The 21045-nt window shown below is 40.3% G+C and overlaps 2 protein-coding genes across 2 annotated transcripts in view; both read right to left on the reverse strand.

The window, feature by feature from the left end:
* Window positions 1–1379, reverse strand: part of POLR3B (RNA polymerase III subunit B) — a 132660-nt gene extending 131281 nt beyond the window's left edge. Inside the window, exon 1 of the mRNA XM_049783144.1 lies at window positions 1204–1379. Coding sequence (XP_049639101.1) covers window positions 1204–1275 — 72 coding nt within the window. The 5' untranslated portion in view covers window positions 1276–1379. The remainder of the gene's footprint in view (window positions 1–1203) is intronic.
* Window positions 1380–7234: 5855 nt separating this feature from the next.
* The window catches only part of TCP11L2 (t-complex 11 like 2), a 40256-nt gene continuing 26445 nt past the window's right edge, over window positions 7235–21045 (reverse strand). Inside the window, exons 7-10 of the mRNA XM_049783146.1 lie at window positions 20672–20859; window positions 20285–20466; window positions 14336–14508; window positions 7235–7938 (exon numbers count right to left, since the gene is read on the reverse strand). Coding sequence (XP_049639103.1) covers window positions 7694–7938; window positions 14336–14508; window positions 20285–20466; window positions 20672–20859 — 788 coding nt within the window. The 3' untranslated portion in view covers window positions 7235–7693. The remainder of the gene's footprint in view (window positions 7939–14335; window positions 14509–20284; window positions 20467–20671; window positions 20860–21045) is intronic.

Consider the following 21045-nt stretch of genomic DNA (forward strand, 5'->3'; position numbering starts at 1 on the left):
GTTTAAGTCTCTGGTCCCTGTATGTAATGTTTAGAGAATGACACAAACTAAAGACCCTTCATAGGAACTTTTCTGGTTTAAATCTCAATTGCCACGTCATGATCAACAATTGCAGAAATTCCAACTGACTCCAAAGAGCTGATCAACTGTACACTTCATTAAGTGACTTCATTACACACTGGTAATTCTCCTGCTGAAAACTCTTTAAGGACAGCCAAGCCCCTTCAAGATGCTCACCACCACCTTTGCACCATCAGGACCCCTACACATTCCTCACCCAACTTCTATTGTGATCTCTCCCTTTGCCTGCTAGATTAACTCCAGGCCCTCAAACCCAACCGATTCAGTCCAGGTTTCCTGTTCCCTCTACCGGGATCCCTCCCGGGATTATCCTTTCAGCTCTCTTCCTCCTTGAGATGTGATCGCAAGTGTATGGACGTTCCAGAATGCAAAATCATGCTAAGATTCAATTTCACAAACAGTTTCTCATGGGGATGTTGGAGGGAAGTGATGCTTAACTTCTGAGAACCGGATGAAAGCAAACACATAGGCAAGACTGTTGGGGCGCTGTAGTTGAGAGGGTGCAACTGGTGGGTACCAGTGAGGGTGGAGGGGGCCTCCCAACTCTGTGGGGAGGGATGCTGGGGGGGTCCCATATGCGATCCCTCAGGTCTAAATGCATGCTTTCCACTAACCCCTCTCCAACTCCTGGCAAAATTTTTGGTTATTATTTCAAGGTGCTTAAATACTCCTGCTCCAAACTTGCACTCCACATTCAAAGAGATTAGCCTAGGATTCTAGCTATTGGTTTCACCACTGAGAGGTCTCAGGCTGTCTACTAGGAGTCAGAAAGAAATACATAAGCCCCCGAGAAAGGGCGCCAAGGACCAAATGTCCTTATAAGTAGCAACACTAGAAAAGATCCTAGCCCAGAGCTTGCTAAGGAATAGCTCATGGCCGGCCCGGGAGACAACTGTCTCGAGCACTGTCTTCCCATCAGCTCACAGCAGGGGACGTATACAGTTCTGAGCATGCGCAAAGTCCTGAGCGTGCGAGGCGCGGAGTTCTGGACATGCGCGGAGTCCTGAGCATGCGCAGAGGCCCCGGTCCGCCTCCAGCCCGGGCAGAGCGTCAGCGGCAACGCCACGCTGCCCGGGAACCCGTCCCACAACCCCTTCCGCCCTGAGAGAGCGTGGTCCTCACCTCCACAGTCGGGATGGGTGCTGCTAGCTGCTCCGGAGTGAGGTTCCCAAACTCCTCCGCCAGCACGTCCATGCTCTTCACCACGACGGAAAAAAGACAAAGCAACAGTCGGCCCTAACGCCCACCTTCGCTACACCGAGCAAGCCGCTGCTCCGGTGGAAAACTGTGCGCAGAGGCCCAATAGGTCCCCACTGCGCAGGTGAAGCTGAAGCCACGACAGAAAGGTTCCGCCTCCTGCCAGGGTCCCAACCTGCGGTGGAACCCGGATGTACCGAGGCGGAGCTGGGAAACCGCGCCCCCTAGCGTCGCTCGGAAGTCTCGCCCTGGAATTCCTTAAAGCCCAATCAGTGAATTCAGTGCCAGTTCGGGGCCAGAGATAATTTCGGGGAGATAGCACAGCGGTAGCGCGTTTGCCTTGTTTACAACCCGACCCGGGAAGGACCTAGGTTCGATTCCCGGCTTCCCATTTGATCCCCCAGTTTGCCAGGGGCGATTTCTGAGCGCAGAGCCAGAATTAGATTAACCCCTAAGCATCGCTGGGTGTGGCTCCAAAACTAACCAATCAAACAATAAAGTTTAAAACAAATAATTTGGGCCTGGAGTGATAGCAAAGCGGTAGGGCGTTTGGATTGCCTACTGCGGAGCCAGGACAGACCTGGTTCGATCTCCCGCATCCCATATGGTTCCCCGAGCCTGGCAGGAGCGATTTCTGAGTGCAGAGCCAGGAGTAACCCCTGAGCGCCGCAGGGTGTGGGCTCCCCCCCCCCCCACAAAAATTATTTAAGCACAGTGATTACAAACATGTTCGTAATTGGGATGGTTTTCAGAAACGGCTCTCCAAATGCCTAGTAACAGGATTGGTTTAAAATAATGAATCGTTCATACACTTGATGGATTATAAAATGATCAAATGATCAATGAAGAGGAATCTAATCACGGAGTTGGGCTTAACCGGACTATAATTAAGCTTTGTGTTATTTTTTTGGGGGGGGGTCACACCCGGCAGCACTCAGGGGTTACTCCTGGCCCTACACTCAGAAATTGCTCCTGGCAGGCTCGGGGGACCATATGGGATGCCGGGATTCGAACCGCTGTCCTGCATGCAATGCAAACTCCTTACCTCCATGCAATCTCTCTGGACCCTGTGTTCTTAATTTACAGTGAATTCTTGGGGGGCGGGGGGACACTAGTACAGTGGGTGCGCATGGATGACCCGGGCATCCCATATGTTCCCCCTAAGCCTGCCTAGCGATTTCTGACTAGAACCAAGGAGGATCCTTTGAGTGCCAAGGGATGTGGCCCCAAACCAAAATAAAATAGTGAACTCATGGGATTGGAGAGAGAGTACGATGGAGAGAATGCTTGCTTTGCAAACAGTTGACCAGGTTTTCGACCCTCCTGCACTCTTAAGATTCCCCTGAGGCCCATAAGGAGTGATCCCTGAGCACTTAAATTTGCGGGACAAAAATAAACAACAAACATTTTAAATTTATTTAAAACATGAATTACAAAGTTATCCATAGTACAGTTATTTCAGGCTTTCAATGTTTCCAATACAAATTCAGAAATTATGAAAGTACAATTTTTTGTGTGACTTTTCCTCCAAATGTCCCATTTCCCTCCCACCCCCAGATTTATTTCATAATGCTTTCTCCAAGAAAATAGGAAGGAGTGGCAAGTGAAATTGTCAAAAAATAAATCAGCAAGTCAATTTGTGATTGATTGCTATGATTTTAACATATGTAATTAAAATCATTTAAAATATGCCTACTCATTTACATAAATAAGTTTTCAACTCTGGTATCTAAAATATATTTTATTTAATTTTTGTATTTAGGTCTCATGGTAATAATCATTTCTTTCCTGTCATTAACAAACTTTTAGATCTTCGCAATAATTTTTGGGGTTTAGGTGAAATACATAAAGCCTACAATTGTAGGCTAAGCTTATCTGGGCATTTTGAAATGGTTGAGTTTGGGTGTGGAAGCTAACGGGCCTGGCTGGAAGGGAAGGGAATCTGCCCACCTCAATTCCAAAAAGTCCTGGGAGTTATTAGTCAGTTGACTAATTTGTCTAACATTTGGGATCTATCTGCAAGGGTGTGGTGGAATGCCACAGTTCAAGAGCTATGAAACTGGGCCTGATGATAGAAGTGGAGTTTGGGTTTCGAGGGTGATGGGCCTGGCCAGTAGGCCAAAAGATATTTTTTATGGCTATTGAGGGATTTGGAATTTTATTTTACACCTGGCGGGCTCAGGACTTAGTCCTGGCTCTACACTCAAGGATTACTCCTGGCAGGCTCTCCAGAGACTATATGGGATGCCAAGAGTTGGCTCTGGGTTGATCAAGAGCAAGGTAACCCCCTGTAGACCATACTTTCTCTCCAGCCTACAGAATATTTTTAAATAAAAATTAAAAATATTTTTAAATAGGGCCGGAGAGATAGCATGGAGGTAAGGCGTTTGCCTTTCATGCAGAAAGACTATGGTTCAAATCCCAGCTTCCCAGATGTTCCCCTGTGCCTGCCAGGGGCAATTTCTGAGCATAGAGCCAGAAGTAACCCCTGAGCACTTCTGGGTGTGACCCAAAAACCAAAGAAAAAATATTTTTAAGTAAAGTAAGCTCATACAAATGAATAGGAAAAAATCTCATTGAATAAAAAGAGGCAGAGGGTGCCTTAAATGATTAAAGGATTGCCTAAGATTTGAGAACTGGTTGATTGTCTTGACATGTTATCAAGATTTGTGACAATTTGAGTGGTCTAAAGCTTTACACTGAAATTTTTTAAATAAAAATTTTTATATATGTTTATCTTAATATATTATGAACATTTGTACAAACATATTTTCCATCTCCTCCTCTGGATATAAAGAACCTAGATGTGGGCTATAGACATCCATCTCAGCTATTACATTTAATTTCAATACCTGTATCTTCTTCCACAATTGTGCTGATGTCTGAAGGTATGAGAGCCAGGAATATAGCTTTGTAGCAGAGTACCTGCCTTGCATGTGTGAGGTCTTGGGTTCAATCCTTAACATATCTCTCTTTTTCTCTATCTTTCTTTATCTCTTTCTTTCTCTTTCTTCTTTCTGTTTCTCCTTCTTCCTTTCTTTACATACCCACACACACACACACCCCTAACACTGGATAAGAAATGCAAGAAATATGTTACCAAGATTCAAATTAATTTGTATTAAAGATTTTATAGCTTCAAAGGGATAGATGCTTTTTTAGTAGGCCTGCCAGGAGTGATCCTTTAGCACAGAGCCAAAGTACTTCATGATCACTGTTTGGTATGGCCCCAAAACAAAGTGCTCAACTTAATTCCTATCATATAAGCAGAGCTCTGTAGTCAAACCCCCAGGTGTGGGGGTAGGGGAGCACATGACTGAGTGATCATGTGCCTGGATTTGGACTCAGTTCTCCTGGACAGGCAGCATGCAAGTACTCTGTAGAAGTGTTGAAGAAGATGATGGTGATCGTTTTATTAAATTTTTAATTTTAAGCACTCTGATTTACAGCAGTAACTTGCAGGATTGAAGGGTACAGCATTCTATCACCAGAGTGTTCACTTCCCTACTCCAAGGATGGTGACATTAAGGGTCAAGTATTCAGTCTCACATTTCTTATTCATGAAGTCTTTTTTTTTAATTTTTTTTTTATTCATGAAGTCTTACAGTGAGACATAAGTCCCTTTCCTAAGTCTTTTTTCAAATCTGGAAAAAAGCTCATAGCTTAGAAATGAAAATACAAGACTCCTTTTCAAACAAAGAAAATAAGGGCATGAGTGGATAGTCCAAGTATCCTTTCTAAAAGTCTAGTTTGTGTCATGGGAAAAAAAAAGTCATAATTAAATGCTTGTTGAAATTAGAACATGCTGGGTTTTATCCTTTGAGCTGACATCAAGTTCAAGAACGATAGCCTTCTGCATACCCTTAAGACATATGGGGCTATAATGACCTACAGTGTTGAAGCAATATGGCCTTTTTTCTCATGTACGTAAGCAATTGCCCATCACATCTCACAATACTAAAACCTCTTGAAGCTTGAAAGATTTGGAGCTAATAAGTTATAGTGATTAAAATGAGTTCTGGCTACTTTACACTTTCAGAATCTGCTAGCCATTTTGAATGTGTTTTCTTATTCCCTTCTGTAAGAGGGCAAGCAGGGTGGGAAAGTGGATCAGTGAAATTCCAAGCCCAGCTTGAGTGAACAGTGGAAGAAAATTCCAGCTCCAGTCTCAAGGTCCAGCTACTTTTACTCTACTTCTGAAAAATTCGTTGACTTTTTTTCTCCTTAGAGGCAGAACAGGCAGAACTATCCCTTCATTCCAGATCCAGGACCTCGATTCTTCCAAAAAAAATGGTGGTAGCGGGGCCTTGTCATGCAGAGTAGAGGACTTTGGAGGTGCCATCTCTGAAGCACAGCACCAGACCAGCCATTAGAAGTCCTGGCTTCCATTCCAGAAGCCCAGCCTGACCTTCAGAATAGAACCTACAAAGGCTTGAGTCTCTGCCCAATAAATTCCTTTTTGCTTGGGTCAACCATGCCCATTTCTCTTGCTTCTCCTAAGTTCTGTGTAAGAGCATGTATGTGAAACACGAACAGAGGACACTGTAGTGCCCAGCAAGCCTTCTTTCGCCAGGGCAAAAGACTTCATGTGTCCTTATTCTCCTGTTTCACTTATTCTTTATCTCAATCAGGACCAAAAATAAAGAAAAGAGAAATGCCCATCATTTCTAATGCATAAAAAATGGTGTTTGTACTATTTCCCTGCTGGCAACTATAGTACCACAGAGTATATAAAAAAACCATTTGGACTCCAATTTGATGATCAAAAATATGCCACCTCATCTTCCTATGAATTCTATTGTTTGCCTTAGAAATCAACAAAAAAAGCATGCAGCATAATACTTTTCTCTTCATTCCCTCCCAACACATATTTACTCCCTCCAGAGTAAATATACTTGAAAACTCCAACTAAACAGAAAACTAGAAACAAAAATCAGAAGCAGCTTGTAGTTTCTAAGCGTGAAAGATATGTGCAAAATAGAAATACAAAGTATGTGTATGAATGCATGCTGGGAGGGTGCAGGATGGATCTAAGATCCAAGATGTGATCAGCAATAAAATTCCACTTATAGCTTTGGACAGGACAGGTGGAGCCCACTTACATGAATAGAATTCCACTTCCATAGATAGGATGGATATTTTATTATTATTCATTTAAAAATATTGATTTAGAGTTTCTTCAAATTTTGACAGAGTCCTTCCAAATATAGATTGTATTTTATTCATAGTCATTTTCTGGAACTAAATAAAATAGTTCAGTAGCATCACAATGGGCAGAATTAGAGGTGGGGAACATAGGAGTCACTGACTCCTTATTCACTGTTTATTAAACAATAATAAGTCTTTAGAAAAATGAAAAGATGGGGCCGGGTAGGTGGCGCTGGAGGTAAGGTGTCTGCCTTGCAAGCGCTAGCCAAGGAAGGACCGCGGTTCAATCCCCCGGCGTCCCATATGGTCCCCCCTTGCCAGGGGTGATTTCTGAGCACATAGCCAGGAGTAACCCCTGAGCGTCAAACGGGTGTGGCCCAAAAACCAAAAAAAAAAAAAAAAATGAAAAGATGATTTTTATACAAAACTCTGTGCAAACTGTAGCCCTATCTTTAATTTCAAAAGTATGTCATCCCGGAACAAGCAGATTTCTCTGCAGTTTCAGTGAAACTGTTGCCAGCTTCATAAAGGAGGATCTATGGTTCAAGACAGACAAAGGCTGACAACACTCAAGAGTCATCTTGGCCACAGCAGGCTAAGAATTGAATCACCATGGGAAGCCTTTGCTAACTTAAAGGGCTGCAGAAAATTCAAGTTCAAGTGTTTCTTTTACAGATGTAAACTTCACCTAGAAAAGAGGTTTCTAGGGGGTCTTCATTTTACTGCTAACTTCCCTTCTTATGAGTAAACCCATCCTGCACTTAGTTCCCATTACACAATGAAAATTAATTCCATATTTTAAACAAAATTATGCTCACTTCACACAATTTATTCAGACCATCACTTGGTTATTCTTTCAACTTTTAACTCTTTCAGTGAAATTATACTAAAATTAAAAAAAATTTAGATTTGATAGTAACAAGTGAGAAAATGTAATTTCTACGGATTGTATGGCTAAGCAAGATAGAAATGATAGAACATTTACAAGTATTATATAGGTAATATAATGAAATAAAAATTGCTTTCTAAAAAATGCTTTCTGTTCACTACACCTTTTTTTTTTTAACTTGGAAGTGCCGCGTAAATATTCTCTTTGATGTGTTGTCTTCCACAACACTAACCTTACTGTATGACACAAACTGGGGCTCACACATTGCCTCAGACAGGACTCCAAATGTGCCACACCTGTACCTCTACCACCTCCAATGGGAGCATCTGGGAACTGAAATGCTGAATTTCCAATCTCTCAGCAAGGGTCAGTTCAAGTTTAGTTTGCAGGTGATGAAGCATCTACCTGCCCAGGGACTTCTTCCCCAAAGAGCAGCTTGCGAAGTATATTTGCATAGAACGGTCCATACACTTGCTTGTTGAAATTCACAATGTTTGCATATTGAGAGCCTATCGCTTCCAGTTCATGCTGGATGATGGCAAGGCCTCCGGGCACCGGTGGCAGGGACTTTTGAGAACTTGGCAGGTAAAGTAAGTTTTTCATGTACAGTTGGATCCGTTTATCTGGAGGGGGAAAGGAGATATCATTACCTGCCCTCCACTATCAAAGCATAATTGTTTTAAATGAGCACAGTAATGTTAATAGATGAAGTACGATAACCCCGATACTTCATCCTCCCTATATCATGCTCTTTGCAGCTTTTTGAAAGCCCCATTCCTTAAACTAGGTTTGGCCATATGATTTACTTTGGCCAAGACAGACTGCAACACAAGTGCTGGGGTGCTAGTTCTAAATCAAGGTTTCAAGAATCAAGATCACATCTTCTGTACATACCCACTACACCATGTGGACCAGCCTGCACCAAAGATAAGTCACATTGTGATACGATTTTCCTGATGCCTTTGTAGATTAATATGTGCACAACTCCCAAACATCTGAGAAACTAGCCAAGATCAGCATAGCTAGGAAATACAACTGCATATGGGAGTCCAGAAAAACAAAAAAGAACCACCTACCTGCTCCCAGTTTTGTGAGAAATACATGGCTGTTGTTGTTGTTGTAATATATTGCTGTGGATGTTTTTTCTATGGAGTTACTGTCTGAGCTAACTGATTTTAAAATCAGGAGCATTTTGAAAATGGGATAGAGTTCTTTTATAAAATATCATTACTTAAGATCCATAATTTTAGTCATATATGATAAATCTCGATTTTTAAACTTGCACTGTTAATCTGGCACATGCAGTGGTTCGAAAAAAAGGAAAGCCAGTTAAAAGCCAGAAATTTCACATAGAAATTACAATTTCTGGGGCTAGAGAGATAGCATGGAGGTAAAGCATTTGCCTTGCATACAGAAGGTCAGTGGTTCGAATCCTGGCATCCCAGATGGTCCCCTGAGCCTGCCAGGAGAGATTTCTGAGTGTAGAGCCAGGAGTAGCTCCTGAGCACTGCCAGGTGTGACCAAAAACCGGAAAAAAAGAAAGAAAGAAAGGAAGGAAGGAAGGAAGGAAGGAAGGAAGGAAGGAAGGAAGGAAGGAAGGAAGGAAGGAAGGAAGGAAGGAAGGAAGGAAGGAAGGAAGGAAGGAAGGAAGGAAGGAAGGAAGGAAGGAAGGAAGGAAGGAAGAAGGGAAGAAGAAAGAAGGGAAGAAGGGAAGAAAGAAGGGAAGAAGGGAAGAAAGAAAGAAAGAAAGAAAGAAAGAAAGAAAGAAAGAAAGAAAGAAAGAAAGAAAGAAAGAAAGAAAGAAAGAAAGAAAGAAAGAAAGAAAGAAAGAAAGAAAGAAAGAAAGAAAGAGAAAGAAAGAAAGAAAGAAAGAAAGAAAGAAAGAAAGAAAGAAAGAAAGAAAGAAAGAAAGAAAGAAAGAAAGAAAGAAAGAAAGAAAGAAAGAAAGAAAGAAGGGAAGAAAGAAAGAAGGGAAGAAGGAGGGAAGGAAGGGAAGGAAGGGAAGGAAAGGAAGGGAAAGGAAAGGAAAGGAAAGGAAAGGAAAGAAAAGGAAGGAAGGAAGGAAAGAAAACAGAAGAAGAAATTACGATTTTTGAATATTACTGAAAAATATAAAGAGCTGGCAAACTTGGGAACATAATGTGACTAGATTGACCAGATACACATTTTCCCAAGACAGTCAAATTTATATTCACTGTCCTGACATCATTTAAAAAAGAGGACTCTGGGCCAGAGAGATAGCACAGTGTTAGGGTTTTTGCCTTGCATGGAGCTGATCCAAGACGGATGAATGGTGATTCAAATCCCAGCATCCCATATGGTCTCCTGAGCCTACCATGTGCAATTTCTGAGTGCAGAGCCAGGAGTAACCCCTAGGCACAGTCAAGTGTGACTCAAAAACCAAAAGAAAAAAAAAGAGCACTGAGGGCTATGGATGTCGCTCTGGGTTAGAGCATGTAGCCTGCATATATGAGACCGCATGTTTAATACCTGGCATTCATAAAAAAGTTCTTATATGATCACTCTCACACTTGGCCTGCAAGGTAGAGGCCCTGAGGAAGAAACTGCCCAATCAGCATTCTCACTATCTTCTCCACTCTTTCTGCCTCACTGCTTCAATGCATTCGACCATTTTAAAATAGTTGTCATCTCCTACCATCTCTCAACAACTGTCAAACTATCACATCACATTATTCTCACTAGAGAGTAAATTTCTCTTCCTAGAAGGTGAGCCCTCTGAGGCTGAGGGTTCTTTTTAAAAAGAATATATATGTATATATCTTGGTTCGGAGCGGTGGCGCAAGCTGTAAGGCATCAGGCTTGCAAGTGATAGCCTAGGATGAACCACAATTTGACCCCCCCAGCATCCCATATGGTTTCCCAAGCCATATGGAGTGATTTCTGAGTGCATAGCCAGAAAAAAAGACCTGAGAATCAACAGGTGTGGCCCCAACACACACACACATGTGGGAGACCGAGCACCCCACATATCAAAGGAACTCTGAATGAATTTTCCACCGCCTGCCTGATCTAAGCCATAAAGTTTGCATAGCCCCGAACCAACAGAAAACTCTGCAAATAAATTTAGCTCAGCACAAAGAATCTGGCTTAACCAGATTCCTTAACCTTTCCATGGAACCTGTTTTTGTAACTGCTCTCAAGCATGTAGTTATAGATAGGTTTTTGTAAGGTTTAAACTGTGATCCTTATTGCTTGCACAAAAGAAAGATCTAAATGGAAAATAGGCTAAACAAAAAATTGTATTTGCGTAAATATCAATTAGCTATTTGTTTAAAAATTTGCTTCCCCTCCCCTCATCCTGCCAGGTTCCTTCTTATCCTTCCCGCCATCAAAATGTGCTCCCATTGGTTAAAATTGTTGTACTTGTACAAATCTGATTGGTTTATGTTTCAATCCTATGTTACTACTCCTCCCACTGGAGCAGGGCATAAAAACCCTGCTCTCCCCCTCAATAAACCTCTTGACTGGCATACGTCACCCTGAGCGTTTTACTAACTTCTGCAGCTTAATTTTTTAGGTGTTCACAAAAGAGCTTAACACTCGCGAATTATTTGTAGTTGCCTTTTGCCTTCTGTCCTGGTTGAGAGAAAGCTGCTGGCCGAAATTCTCTCCCAGTAAAGGACAGGAGCAGAGGCAGTTACACACACACACACACACACACACACACACACACACACACACACACACACACAAAATAAAAAAATATGCATATAACTGGTCCAGCAAGTGTCAGGCACACTCATATATGCAGAATAAATTCAAGCAAGAATGGAATAGAAAGATGGATCATCAGCAAACTGAAGACAGTATAAACTAGAGAACAGTGGGAGCTTGAGAAGACAAAGACAATTTAGGCTGGGGAAAAATACATCATTTGTCTGCAATTGTAAATTACTTACATTATGTGTGATTTGTACAATTCAAAATTACTTTTTGAAAAATACATAAAGTTAGAAGCAAATTTTAGAGCCACACTCTATAATATATACCTGATTTTGATATACATTTGAAAAGATTGGCTTAAAAGCACAGTTGTTTTTGAATTATGATTTTAAGGGGCCAAAGCACAGTGGGAACCTATAAATCATTTATAAATAAGTAGCATCTCAAAGAGAAACAGCAAAAGGCAGACGGTTACAGAAAGCAGAGGATGAAAATTGTGACTTTAGGGGCCAGAAGGAAAGCACAACAGGTAGGGTGTTTGCTTTGACCCAGATTCAATCCCTGGCATTCCATATGGTTCCCTGAGCCTTCCAGGAGTGATTTCTGAGCACAAAAGCAGAAGTAACCCTGAGCACCACTGGGTATGCCCCCCCCAACAAAACAAAATAATTGTGACTTTAGAGTATCAATGTGCTTGATTTATTCCAACTCCTCTGCAAGCAGGAAATTAAGTCAACTATGTACTAAATTTCCTTCTAGGGGCTGCCTGTCTCTCAGGAGCCTATCAGATTTATTTTCATCACAGATATATAGTCCAAACACTTTCCTAAAGGTTTTCTAAAGAATGAGATTTGTTAAGACTGTTATTAGGCTGACAAGTAGTTCTGTGTACAGTCAGATGTTAGACCAAGATGTTGACAGAAGCGTTTGTCCATTTTACAAAAAGCCAAACTAGTCCCTGCCAAATGTATGCCAGGATAGGAGGAGAAGCACAAGTGAGTCATTTGAGTTGCTAGGCAATAATACTTTAATAAAAGAGGTTTAAAAATACGTTCAATTTAAAGAGCTTCAAATGCTGGCAAATGAACATAAAACGTTGGACTGAGAAAAGCTGGGTGAAAAAAGGCTTATCTACCAGAATTTAGAGGCATTTTCCAAATGGTGCATCTCCCCCACATTCCTGCTGACATTTCAAGTACTTTTCTTACCTAGAATAAAGGCCCAAGGGGCACCCAGTTGCTCTAGCTTCCTTAACAATAAGCAGAAGATTCAAGTGAGTAAGAATTTCTTGGAATTTTTCTTTGTTTGTTTTAGGGTCACACCAGGCAGTGCTCAGGGCTGACTACTGGCTCTGAGCTCAGGAATCACTTCTGGTAGGCTCAATGGACTATCCATGGTGTCAGAGATTGAATTTGGGTCAGCTGTATGCACACACCCAACTTCCAGCCCAAGAAAGCCAAGTTCTATAGTCAATACTCAAGACACACATGTGACCCAAGTCTAATGCACAATCCATGAAAGAGCTGCCCTAGTTGATTCCAGAACTCAAAATCAAGGGGAAATAGTTCTGGTGTCATAAAGCACCTGGGATTGGGGTTTACTACACTGCAGTAAATGTAAACTAATATTGATGTTCAAATGAATTTCTGGTGTCCTGTTCTTCTGATGGAAGATCGCAGAGAGGACAAGTCACATGAGCAACTGTTCATCATATGATCACTAGTCTCTCAGCCAAAGCAAGTAACAGAGTCAAGGTCAACATTTACATTAGGGGTATACGCTACTCACAGGGAGGGTATTGTAAAGTGACTTGGCAAAGATTGGGGTGAGCAATAGAATGCTGGAGTTGAAGTTGGAAAAGAGTTGAAACTAACTATCAGGTCAGTCAGATAATTTTAGTGTATTCTAGTTAATAGAGTTCCATTCATGAGACATTTTTGAACACCAGATTTTGGCAGGCAGAGATTAGGGATCAAAAGACTTGGAAACTAATGCAACAGTTCAGGTGTATGGTAACAGGTACCTTGACTTAATGTAGCAGTGGTCACTGAGTAAAGAGCACAGTTGGGAGAGTGAGCTAACAGGGTTAGTTAATGGATGATTGGGAAGGAACATGACAGACAGAAAAGGCTGGAAGAGAAACCTAAAATGATAATGATGCCTGTAATGTTGATTAACAGAAATTCTGGGTTGGAACTAGCTTGTGAGATGGGTAAAAAACAGTGTTGAGTATTATATAGGTTCCTTATGGTATATTTGATGTAGAGGCAGAGTAGCCAAGCACAAATGCCTGTAAATTGGAAAAGTCCAATTAGCATTGGAAATAAATCATCTCTGTATCTATAGAGCTGTGGGCTTTCCAGAATTACAACTGTTGTTGTAATTCTCAAGGAAGTGAGCATAGATGTGACCCAATTTTACAATAAAGGGGATAGATACAAAAAAAGATGAGACAAAGGGTAGTGATACTACCATATTAAAAAAAAAAGTTGGGTTTAAAGGTGTGACTCAGCAGGAGTGTCCTTGTTTGGCATGTGAGATTCTGGGTGCATCTCAGGCACATGCATGTACACAGGCCAACTCTGGAGGCACATGTTTCTATATAATTATTTTAAATAGACCTTTGTCCATATTAAAATATTTTTGTACTTAAAAAAGGAAATAAAACAGTTTTGGTAAGATTCTTCTCTGAATTTGGAATGTGATCCTGTAATGTTATCAATTCAATGGCCTCTGTATCCAGTGCTTCCATCAATAGGCCCATTTGGTAGAGCAGCAGAGCAGAGGTACCCCATCCTGACAAGTGAATGGGGGCCCTGGTGGCATGTGACCAAGACCGCAGCCTGTTTGGTCTTTTCCTTTGGGGCCCACCAAATAGAGAAGGTTCTGGAGAAGTCCAGATACAGGCTACTCTATTTAGGTCATGCAAGTGCCTTAGCAATTTCTAATACAAATGGACTCTTTTCTGGATGCAAGGTTGAAACTAGGAGCTATTAAGGGGCCAATGTGGCCATGATCACCTGCATTCCACTGCCACATGGATTAGGCTGTGGAGAAACCACCTGAGGGACTCAGAAAAAAAAGTAGAAAAACACATTGGCTGACAGTAAAATAGAGGTTCTGAAACTAACCCATTCTTCCCACTACATTGTAACATATATGATGTATAGATCCCAAAGATTTGAAAATACTATTTTCAGTATTTATTCTCTAAAAGAACTTAGGTTGTCTTTTGGACTAAAATTTGGCTGCCACATAACATTAATCAAAACCAGTAAGCTAAACTTAGAATTCAAACAAACAAACAAACAAAAAACAATAAAAATGGAGACTCACCAATCAATGACCAGATCGCATTGCCTTCCTCTTCAATACTTGAAAACTGGCCCACAAGATTAGTCTGGATTTCAGTGTCTAAAGTGGGCAAGCCTCTCTCTGCTAGGGTCTTATTAACCTCAGCACACATCTGAACACCAATTGAATTCAAAGCTTCCTTTAGGTTAAAGGTCCTACAAAACAAAACACAAAATCCCACCAGGATAGTTTTTTTTTTTTATCAATTTTTGTGATTTCAATAAAAGATACATTGGGCTGGAGAGACAGTATAGGGAGGTGGGTGCTTGCCTTGCATATGGTCAACCCAAGTTTGATCCCCAGACCCATATGTAGTCTTCTGATCCCCACCAGTAGTGTTCCCTGATCACAGATCCAGCAATAAACTGAGCCCTGTGGGATCTGGCCCAAAAATCAAAATAAGAAAATAAATAAAATATACTGATTTACTTTAAATGGATGCAAATTTCCATATTTTTAAACTTGATTGATTGGTTGCTTGGTTTTGGGGCCATACCCAGTGGAACTCAGGGGTTACTCCTGGCTCTGCACTCAGAAATTGCCCCTAGCATGCTGGGGGATCATATGAGATGCTAGAAATCACACTGGGTCCCTTCTGGGTCGGCTGCATGCAAGGCAACTGCCCCATCTCTGAGCTATCTCCTGACCGAGCAAATTTATATTTCTAAAGGCGATAGTATATCTATTAAAATGAACTAAGAGGGGCCGGAGAGATAGCATGAAGGTAAGGAGTTTGCCTTGCATTCAGAAGGATGGTGGTTCGAATCCTGGCATCCATATGGTCCCCAAAGCCTGCCAGGAGCGATTTCTGAGCTGTAGAGCCAGTAGTAACCCCTGAGCGCTGCTGGGTGTGACCCAAAAACCAATAAAATAAAATAAAAACCAATAAAATAAAATAAGAAAGGAGTAACTTCTTCCAAGCAATAAATCTAAGTAACCAAATTTTAAATAACTAAAAGCACTTGATGCATATATTGCCTTTTTTTGTTTCTTTGTTTGTTTTTTTGTTTTTGGGTCACACCCAGCAGCACTCAAGGAGTTATTCCTGGCTCTCTGCTCAGAAATAGTTCCTGGCAGGCACTGGGGACCATATGGGATGCTGGGATTCGAACTACCTTTGGTCCTGGGTCGGCCACTTGCAAGGCAAATGCCCTACCGCTGTGCTATCCCTCCGGCCCCATATTGTATTTAAATAGAAAAGTACATGCAGGAAAATGATACTGAAAATAACTATGTAACTCCATCTTAATGGAAGAAAAGTTCTTTTTTTACTTAAAAATAATATATCCCTGGGGGGCTGGAGTGATAATACAGCTTGTATGCATTTGCCATGCACATGGTCAACCTGGGTTAGATCCCCATATACCATATGGTTTGGCGAGCACCACCAGGAGTAACTCCTGAGCATCACCAGGTATGGTCTCAAAGCAAAACAACAAATATATATTTATATAATCCTTTTTATTTGAATACACTCATATGTGTGTGTGTGTGTGTGTGTGTGTGTGTGTGTGTGTGTGTATGCTTTAATGTGCTTGGAAAATGAGGTAAAAATCAATTCCTTTATTCATACCTAGATGATAAATTGAATAAAAAACAAGAAGTTCCTTTCCACTATTAAATTCAAGTAGCTAAACAATACTCCCCAGTAATTCCAAATAATCCCAAATAAGATCCAGAAAACTGTAAAGGAGTGCATTTAGTTGATTTCAAATTATGAAACATTTAACTATTTAAAAGATTAGAGCAGAAGTAAGCTTTTTAGGGCCCTTTGCCAATAGATAGTACTGTATTTGCCGGCGTATAAGACGACCCCCTAACTTTACAGTTAAAACATAGGTTTAGAACTATATTCGCTGTATAAGACAGAACGTTCCTGTGCTGCAACTGTATGTACCACAGCGAGCCAATCACAACAAGCAAAGGTTCGAAGGTTATATTGTAATAGACTTCCTCTCTGAAGATTTGGGTACAGAACATTGTCTAATTTGCATGCATCAAAACCCTGCTTGGCTTGGCCGAATTCGAGAGGTGGTCCGAGCAGTCTTGCAGTGATTGGTGCAGGATCGAGTTGGAAAATTCATTTTGTGGCAATATCCAGATGAGTTTAGCAGCATATCGAGACTTTTTTTTTTTTTCGGGACGACTCCCGATTTTGGTTGACTTTTTTTTCGTTTCAAAAGTCGTCTTATATGCCGGCAAATATGGTAATTCACTCTGTTACTTATCTGTTCACAAATAACTGAACTGAGAAACTTCTATATATTACTGTCAATCACATAATAGATTTACATAAAATTATCATGATTGCTTTGTTTATATTTAACTTATTTTGTACAAACAAGATTGTGTAAGATATATTTAAAGTTTCAGTGATTTAACTAACAATCTTTCAAACTTATGATTTTTATGAGCACAAAATTTCAAGAAAAACTTGAAAATAAATTACATTGCCTTTTGTTCATTAATTATCAAATAAAACATGGCCTTAACAAAGAAAGAAAAAGATAAGATGAAATGCAAAACCAGAGAGGCTGCTGTCATTGGAGGTAGGCCCTATAGTGTGGGTGAGTAACAGAGGTTGCAAGGAAGCAAGGCCTTGGGACAGTCAGACCTTGGTTTTTTCCCTTAACTTGCCATGAAGCAGAAGCAAATCCTGGTTTCTCTTTGAGCTTCAGTCTAAAGTAAGAAATCTGAATTCTGTAACCACAGAGGCTTCTTTAGAAACTTACCAGTTTCTGACTCTACCTCTACCAAATAATGTATGTGCTGAGTAATGGACAGTTTAGGAGGAAAAATGTCACTGCAATGAGAGAAATAAAAAGTACAAGTAAAAAGAAATACATTAGATGGAAAGTTTCCATGATCACTTCACTTCATGGCTGTGCACATCTCCTAGTCAATGAACCCCAGCACAACACGTAGAAAACACCACACTACTAGTGTGACAATGGGGAAACAATGCAGGCCTCCATTAGGCAGAGAATAAAGATAGCAGCTCTGATGACCTAAAAAGTGCCAACCACTTATTTATCCTCTCAGATAAGTAATTTAGAGAAGCAATATGGAGGATCCTCATAGAACTCAAAGAAAATAGAGAATGAGCTGAATGAACTACAAATAAGAATCAAGAGATTATGAAAATAAAATTGAAAAAACTCCAAACTAAAAATACAGGACTGAAAAACTTAGTAGGTGAAATGAAAACCTTACTGGAAAGACTCCAACAGAGTAATAGCTGCTGAGGACAAAATCAGTGAGCTGGAAGATGAGATGTATAACAACTCCATACAGCAGGAGATTGGAAAAGAGCCTTAAAACAAATGATCAGGTAACTGTAAAAATGTAAAATATTCTCAAAGAATGTGAAGATGAAAATAGAAGTCCTTGATATGCTCAAGAGAAACAATATAAGAATCATTGGAATCTTAGAGACCAAGGAAAAATATCTCCAGGAAGAATCAACAGTCATTGCAGAGAAACTCCAAGATCTGAAGAGTACACACAACCAATCCCTGCATGCCTGAAGAGTATAGCTAAAAGATATCCAAAGCACCCAAGGTGCTTTTCAACTTAACTAAAGAGGTGCAGGACCTATACAAAGAAAACTACAAAGCACTGCTTTAAGAAATAAAAGAGGACACAAGGAAATGAAATGGAATGAAGACACGAACCCTGTTCATGGATTGGGAAGATTAACATAATTAAAATTGCAATACCCCCCAAAGCATTGCACAGATTTAATGCAATTCCTCTAAGAATATCCATCGCCTTCTTCAAAGAAGTGGATCAAACACTCCTGAAATTCATTTGGAACAATAAACACCCATGAATAGCTAAAGCAACCCTTAGAACAAAGAAGATGGGAAGCATCACTTTCCCGAACTTTAATTGTATTACAAATAGTCATTAAAACAGCATGGTATTAGAATAAAGACAGACCCTCAGATCAATGGAATAGACTTGAGTATTCAGAGAATGTTCCCCAGACATACAATCAATTAAATCTTTGATAAAGGTGTTGAGACAAGTCAGCCACATGCAAAAAGTGAACTTAGAACTCAATTTAACACCATGCACAAAAGTCAAATCCAAATGGATTAAAGACCTTGATATTAGACCTGGAACCAGAAGGAATATAGAAGAACATGTAAGTAAAACACTCCATGCCATTGAGACTAAAGGCATCTTCAAGGAGGAAAGACCACTGTCCAAACACGTGGAAGTAGAAATAAACTCTTGGGACTACATTAGACTGAAAAGCTTCTACACCTCAAAGGAAACAGTGACTAGGATATAAAGGCCACTTACGAAATGAGAAATGAAACTATTCATCCAATACCCATCAGATAAGGGTCTAATATAGAAAATAAACAAAGTACTGACAGAACCTAACAAGAAAAAAAAAAAAACTAGCCCCATCAAAAATGAACAGACACTTCCTCAAAGAAGAAATACAGATGGCCAAAAGGCACATGAAAAAACTGCTCCACCTCACTAATCATCAGGGAGATGCAAATCAAAACAATGAGGTACCATATCATGCCACACAAACTGGCACACATCAAAAACAAAACAAAACAAAACAACAACCAAAAATAATCAGTGCTGGTGGGGATGTAGGGAGAAAGAAGCTCTCATTCACTGCTGGTGAGAATGCCATCTAGTCCAGCCTTTATGGGAAATAATATGGAGATTCCTCAAAACAAACTGGAAATTGAGCTCCCATATGATTCAGCAATACCACTCCTAGGGATATATCCTAGGAACACAAAAACATAATACAAAAATGCCTTCTACATGCCTATGTTCATTGCAGCTCTATTTACAGTAGCCAGAATCTGGAAACAACCCAGATGCCTAACAACAGATGTGTGGCTAAAGAAACTGTGGTACATATATTTATAAATAATAAAGTACTATGCAGCTGTCAGGAAAATTGAAGTCATGAAATTTTCCTATACATGGATGAACATGGGAACTATTATGCTGAGTGAAATGAGTCAGAGGGAGATAGACACAGAATAGTCTCCTAATCTGTGGTATTTAAGAAAAATAAATGATAGTAATAATACAATACAGATGAGTTTTGAAAGGACCAGCCCATGATATGAAGCTTACCACGAAGATTGGTAAGTACAGTTAGAGAAATAATTACATTAACAACTATCACGACAATGGTAGTGAGGGATAGAAATAGAAAGCTGTTTTGAAGACAGGCAGAGGGTGGGGAAGGAAGAAGAGGGGGGCATTGGTGGTAGGAGGGTTGCACTGGTAAAGAGGGTTGTACTTTTTTATGACTGAAACTCAATTACAAACATATTTGTAGACATGGTGCTTAAAGATATTAATAAACAAAAAATGTTGATCCACATCTAGCTATTAAATAAGATCTGGCTTGCAAAGTATCCCAAGCAATATCAAAATGTGAGTTAGCTTCACTGATGATGTTGTGATAATGAGATATGAATTTTGTTAAAACAACGAGAACAAACAGACCTTCACCAGACTTATCTATGAAGTACAGAGATGGCACTATTTCTAAAAGCTTCCATAAGGAGATATAAAGGAAGTTGGTAAGCCACTCATTACAGAAAAATACAGGATTCAGAAAAAACTGAACTGAAAAAGCTTTGCTGGCAGAGAAGCTGAACACTTCGCACAGGGCTCTTTTGTGTTCTCCTTGCAAGCACAGGCAAAGATGAGGCTCCTGCATATGCACCCAGTCTATGTGGAAATACTACACTCACCATGGCATGCATCACAGAAAAGACCTTTCCTTCCTCTAGTGCTTCAGGAATACTAATAGAAACTCTAGGAAAGAAAGTACATGACAAACTTCTTTAAGGCTCAGTCCTGAATAACAGGACCAGATCTCTAAAGCAGTCCCTGTCCTCTAAAACACATGCAGTCTTAACAGGAGAAACTTACATTTTACTCATGTCTTCCAGTAGAACAGCTGAAATCTTTTTTAACCTGCTTTCAAGCTGAGGTTGGCCTTCAATAATAGCACCAACCATGTTTTTGGTAATCAGGGACAAGCAGGCAATTATTTTCAATTGATTCAGCTTTTCTGCTAATTCTTGAAGACGAACTTCATCTGTTATCAGTGTCTAAAATATTTATTTAAAAAATAGAAAGGGAAGCTTAAAGTCATGAAAATGTAAAATCATATCAATTACACCCAAATTCTCATTTTTTTAAAATAGTTTCCATAAACTCATGAAAACACCTGCAAGACAGAGCAGTTGCCTCACAGTATGAACTTCAGAATGAAAATGCTAGAAAACATGAGGGAATGAAGAAAAGGTCACTTACCTCTGGAAATACCTTTTTCTGGTAATCCCACTGTAATAGTTTCAAGTAACTATTATTTAGCACCAATGTAGGGTTTGGACTGGCTTTGGAGGTACTTTCAGCCCCAGGAGTTAAAGTTGTCTCGGAAAGAGAACCTAGCTCTTTATCTAGAGATTCTTTTATCCATTCTGTAGTTTGTTTAAGAGCACCTAGAAATAAAAAGGCCACACAATTGTCCTTCAGCTCATGGATCACTGGTTTGGTGATAGGTATCACATAAGCTCCTGAGCAGAAATAAAAATACATTCCCAAGTTTATAATTCGGGGTTGGGGGAGGGAGGAAGGGAGGGAAAGAGAGGGAGGGAGAGGGAGAGGGAGAGGGAGAGGGAGAGGGA

Source organism: Suncus etruscus, chromosome 11 (assembly GCF_024139225.1).
Source record: "Suncus etruscus isolate mSunEtr1 chromosome 11, mSunEtr1.pri.cur, whole genome shotgun sequence".
NCBI classification, from domain to species: domain Eukaryota; kingdom Metazoa; phylum Chordata; class Mammalia; order Eulipotyphla; family Soricidae; genus Suncus; species Suncus etruscus.